The 6,000-nt window shown below is 34.6% G+C and overlaps 1 protein-coding gene across 2 annotated transcripts in view; it reads right to left on the minus strand.

The window, feature by feature from the left end:
* Positions 1–5,388, minus strand: part of RfC38 (replication factor C subunit RfC38) — a 49,868-nt gene extending 44,480 nt beyond the window's left edge. The window contains exons 1-2 of one of the 2 annotated variants that reach the window (XM_081752416.1): positions 5,201–5,322; positions 1,266–1,389 (exon numbers count right to left, since the gene is read on the minus strand). Coding sequence is in view for 1 of the 2 variants with exons in the window: in XM_081752415.1 (XP_081608541.1) it covers positions 5,201–5,287 (87 nt within the window). In the remaining variant the exon portion in view is untranslated. Of the gene's footprint in view, positions 1–1,265; positions 1,390–5,200 lie in introns of both variants that reach the window. The other variant, XM_081752415.1, reaches the window with a different exon arrangement.
* Positions 5,389–6,000: the final 612 nt, after the last annotated feature.

Raw genomic sequence — 6,000 nt, forward strand, 5'->3', positions numbered from 1 at the left:
CCTAAACTAACCGAATGTGAACAGAAATTACCAAAATTGTAACATTTTTAGAGAAAAGAACTGGACCCCTTCTGCTAAACATAGGGCTAATTTGCTTGTCTGTGTGGTTGATAATACCTTTGAATTAAATATTAAATTTTGGTAAAGAAACGAACTAATTATTACTCTTTTAACCAAAAAAAAAAAAAAACTAAATTCCTGTCAGTGCACAGCATATTGAAATGAATTTTGAGTGAATTGATTGAAGTGAATTTTCATACAACTCATGGTCTGCATTTAAATAGCTTGGGTAAATCCTACGTATGTGATAAAATAGTAGAAATAACCCTAAACCAATATTTTGGTAAAAGTACATTAGGTAGGGTTATACCGGTACTTCCAAAAAACGGGTAGTAGTAACTGAGGTCGATCGAACAAGAATGGTACACCCTATTGTGAATAGTAAATCTAATGCGTCCAAGAGTATACTAGGTTTAAGAGATAACTACAATTATAGTATAGGATATATTAATATACAAGGTCTTGATATGAAAACTTTGGTCCTAAATGAAGTGGCCAATGAGAATAATATCGATGTTATCTGTTTGTCTGAACATTGGTGTCACGAAGATAATATTAAATTTAACAAACTGGATAATTATCACTTAGTAAATAGTTACTGTAGAAAGTGTTACATACGAGGAGGGGTAGCTATATATTTAAGTACCGAGATTAGAAGAAATTGTAATTCGTTAAATCTTGAACACCTTTCTGACGAACTAAACTTTGAATTTTCAGGAATCGTCATTGGTGATATAAAACTAATTATAGTATCTCTGTATAGATCCCCTAATGGAGACCCCTTTAAATTCTTAGACAAACTTGAAAATTTATTGAATTATCTTAGCAAGCCTAATTTTAATAATTATAAGATTATTATTGGGGGAGACCTTAATGCAGAGTTTGATGTAACAACTAATAAACAGACAGTCACTGAATTCAAAAATATTTTAAGACAATTTAACTTTTACTACGTAAATAGTAAGCCCACAAGAGGTACTGCATGCATAGATAACATAATAACAAATATTAATAGAGCTTATGCTACTAGTACAGTTATAGACTTTGCCTTTTCCGATCATAATTTGGTTTTACTTAAGATAGATAAGAAGAATTTCGAAACTCTCAATATTGCAGATGTAAAATATGTTACCACTAGGCCATTAACTGAAGATAAACTGTTAAATTTTAAAACTGCCTTATCTTATGTAAATTGGGTCGATTACCTGGGCGGCTCCAGCAATGTTTATGGAAACACACTATCAGCCAATGAGGTTTTCAAACGTTTTCTTGATGTGTTCCTTCATATTTTCAACTCACAAATTCCAAAAAGGAAATGTAAAGTTATTACTAAAAACAATAGAAAGGGAAACAGAAACAACAAAATGAAATGGTATACTCCAAAATTAGCTAATATGAAATGTAAACTAATGACACTGTATAATCGATATAATAATGTAAAGTCTAAAACAAATAAAGATGCATATACAAGTGCTAAGAAGGAATAGAAGCTTGCTATAATTACAGCTAAGAAAACACACATCATGAACAACATTGAAGCATCAAATAATAAATGTAAAGCCGCATGGAAAGTAATAAATTCTGTTGCAAACGAGAATAAGAAAGAAACAATTCCTATAACATCCGATGAATTAAATAATTTTTTTATTGAATCTGTTGACAGAACACGTAGCAATGTAGTATGTTCAACTACACTAGGGTCAAACACCACTATACCAAACCGTGTACAGCATACCAACTATAGATTTAGTTTTGTAAGTGTTACTCCTAATGAAATATATGATATAGTCAACAAAATGAAGTATTCTGAAAGTACTGACATATATGATTTGTCAAGTAATATAATTAAAAAAAGTAATAGATCATATATTATTTCCACTCACTTTTTGTATCAATAAATGCTTAATTGAGGGATATTTTCCAAGTGTGCTCAAAGTAAGTAAAGTAGTTCCAATCCATAAAAAAGGTGATAAGAGTGATCCAAGTAGTTACCGGCCAATTTCTCTAGTCCCTATTTTCTCAAAAATAATAGAGGCAGCTATGTATTCTCAGCTGAGTAAGTTTTTTAATGAGTATAATTAAATAAGTGAATCTCAATTTGGTTTTAGGGCAGGCCTATCAACAGTTAACGCCATTGACGTGCTGGTGAGAGAGGTTACACAAGCTTTTGAAAATAGGTTCTTTGCTCATGCTACATTTTGTGACCTGAGCAAAGCTTTTGACTGCGTAGACCACAGTCGACTCTTGAATAAATTAACTAGTTACGGTATAAATGTCACTGGACTGACCTTAATTCAAACATATTTGGAAGACCGAAAGCAAGTTGTCTTTACAAACGGTATACAGTCTCAAATGAAAAGTCTAAAGTGTGGCGTTCCTCAAGGGTCGGTGCTTGGTCCACTGTTGTTTACCATAATGATCAATGATTTACCAAGTTGTGTACAAGCTCAATCAATATTGTATGCTGATGACTCCACTTTTGTGAACATAAACCACGATGTAGATAACCTTGTACAATTGGCAAATAGCGTTCTAACTCAAGCAAGTAAGTGGTTTGAAGCTAATTGTTTTCATCTCAATAGAAGTAAAACACAACACATGTTATTCGGCTTGAGAGAAGTTCCAAATATTGACATAACAAATAGTGTAAAATTTCTGGGTATTTATGTCGATAGTAGGTTATCATGGGAACCACATATTCAGTATATAGCTAGTAAATTATCTAGAGTTGTCTACCTTTTGAAAAGACTGAAACATTATGTGTCGGATGGTTACGTAAGAACTGCATATTTTGCATTCTTTCAAAGGGCAAATTTTTACTTTGACTCCAACTGTGACTTCAACCGATTCATGTGATCCGGTTCCCGGAGCAGTTTAGGAATCATTCCTAAACTGCTCCCGGAACCGGATCACATGAATCGATTACAATTACTAACACAGTGAAAGTAATGTACGATGTTAAGAATTATACTATAAGTACAAGGGCCACAATGTTACTATACGATGTTAAGAATTATACTATAAGTACAAGGGCCACAATGTTACTATACGATGTTAAGAATTATACTATAAGTACAAGGGCCACAATGTTACTATACGAAGTTAAGAATTATACTATAAGTACAAGGGCCACAATGTTACTACTAAACATCAATTCAGGTGAAGCGGTGACTATGAATTTTGAGATCTAAATGGGGGGCTACCGCCCCCCAACCCCCCCGCTCAAGTACCATAAAAACATCCAAAATAATAATAAATAATCACACCACTACTATAAAGCTAAGATAAGAAGGGAAAAATTAAAAAAAAAAAAAAACACTCGTCTCTAATCATAAATCAGTGCATGACAAAGAAAAAAAAAATTACATCTCAACAAGACAATAGGACAACCACCAGCAAACCAAATACTTTGCCTAATACTCAAATGCAAAACAAATCAAGAATAAAAATAATATGAATTAAAAAAAGAAAACACTCACCATTTCGCCATAGGAGAAATCTCATGAATAATGAACTCATAACTGCTGATTCCACACACGAAAAAATAAGATACCAAGAACTCATGCACAATACTCAACATTACTAAAAATGTTCCTTTCCGCACACACGTCGTTTTATTAAACCGAGCACACTTGCTATTATTACAAACAAGAAACCAATAAACGTCCACTTTTAGAATACGTCGAAAATATCTTCAGTTTAGACCACAACTATGATAGGTTTTCTCTAACTCAATTCAACCAATTCAATTACGCGCTCCCGCATGCCACAAACAGCTGCACACACATACATGCACACAGAACATGTGACTACTAACCAACTACCATATGACTACACAAACACCTAATGGGAAAAATATGAACTAAGACGTCACACCAAAGGCACGAACAGTTCTAACAAGTGACTCACGCACAAACAGTTCCAGGAAGTAACTGAACCTATAAGAACCGATTAAAGTCACAGTTGGAGTCAAAGTAAAGACTTACCAAAAGGAATTAGAATTATGACAAATTCACATCAAACAGCGCATTGTAAACCTTTATTTAGAAATTTGAGAATATTAACTGTGATAAATTTGTATATATATACAGCTATTTTGTTCGTGAAAAACAGACTACCTGAATTACAATGCAGATACAACTTGCATTCGTACAATACAAGGTACAATAAATTCATAGATGTACCATATAGGAGACTCAATAAGTCGAAGAACAACTATGATGTAATAGGCATAAAATTGTATAATGGGTTGCCAAGTGAATTATCTTCAAGTCCCATGAATGTGTTTAAGCATAAATTATACAATTGGCTAATAGAAAGACCGTTTTATTCATTAGATGAATACTTTACGCAAATTAAATGTGAAAGTTAACATATTGTAATTTTGATGTATATTTTGACGTTGTCTATTGCCATAATTGGTTCAAGGACAATAAAATTATTATTATTATTATTAGTGATAGTGAAAGTATTACAAGTATAAGTGTCCTCTTCTACTATTCTCGCCGGAAAGGTTCTAGAACACAGGTCCCCCTATATAGCTAGGTTGGTTCCTTTCTGTATCAAAGTTTAATATTTAACTCACACAGTACTGCCGAGCGAGCGTGAGCGAGTGAGGGCGGGTTAGAGTCCCGAAAGGCACGTTGTTTTCTGTCTTTATCACAGCTAAATGCGATGGGGAACCTGTGTTCTACAACCTTGCCATTCTCGCCTATGCGTATACCCCCGTCGCCGACACGCCTGCTCCCTACGGACGCACCCCATTGCTAACGCTTGAATCCCCCTGTCGCTCCCCTCTTAAATGGCTACGTAGCACAAGTTGGTTCGTGTTTTATGCACCGTTGTTTTTATGCCATACGTCCACAATGTACTTATACTAAGCCCTCCTGAAGTCAATCCGCAAGTAGTAATGAAGCTCCTCATTTAGTGCATGCACTGCTAAAGGAAATACAAAGCTCTAACCTCATCTCAACATGTAAGAAATGTTTCAAAATTTGGTAGAACCGTCTGCTCAAGTAATTCCATTAAAATCGTTTTATATATTGCAATTACAAATTAGTATTGCGAGATCAGTTTATATACAATACTAATGACAACACTACAGCTGGTTGAAATATCATACCAAAGAAACAAAACTTACCAAATATTTTAAACGAAGTGCTTGCTCCTTGTGATAATCTAGCTTTGAAAGCATATTTGGTCGGTGTTTATCTATCCATAGCGTCATTGTGTATGTATTTTTGCAAGAAGTTCCAAAATATTACAGTTCAAGTACAAATTATTCCGTATCCGTGTAAGTTCCCGCGCAACGCATATTGATAGTGATTTGTTTGCCATAGAGTATATGTATACTTCTTAGAATAGCGACAATGGGACAATGCGACTAAAGAAATTAAATTTTATAACCATGTGTAGGGAAACGATTACTGATCCAAAATACAATTTATTCTTCTACGATATCTTCTTGCCCTAGCGAAGATCGCTTTCCCGGCAATTATAGGCGGTAATGTGAAAGGAAAAAGACGGAAGAATGAGAAGAATCTTTAGAGATGATTATAAGATGCGACATGCGAAATGACGTAGATCGTTGTAAATATAGATAGTAGGCGTGTAGAACGGAAGTAGAGAGGGTGAAAATTAACGAATTGACATTGAAGGGACCAGAACCAAGAAATTTATGGATAATGGTGGAAAATGGCAGGTGATGTTGCTGGTAGAGAGGAAAAGAGAAAATGAGATTATTGATGGTGCCAGTGTCAAGACCACAATTACAGAGAGGAGTACTGCGTTTTCGAAGAAGAAACAAGGTTGGGGAATATAAAGAATGTGAAGTCTGTTACGGAGAATAAAATGGAAGTAGGAGGGAGGGGGAGTGTGAAGGAACCAAGATGGGGAACGGAGAGAACAAAGACGGCAGTAGCGTAGCCAGGATGTGTGTTT

This window comes from Thermobia domestica, chromosome 3 (assembly GCF_964235325.1).
Source record: "Thermobia domestica chromosome 3, izTheDome1.hap1.1, whole genome shotgun sequence".
Taxonomy (NCBI): Eukaryota; Metazoa; Arthropoda; class Insecta; order Zygentoma; family Lepismatidae; genus Thermobia; species Thermobia domestica.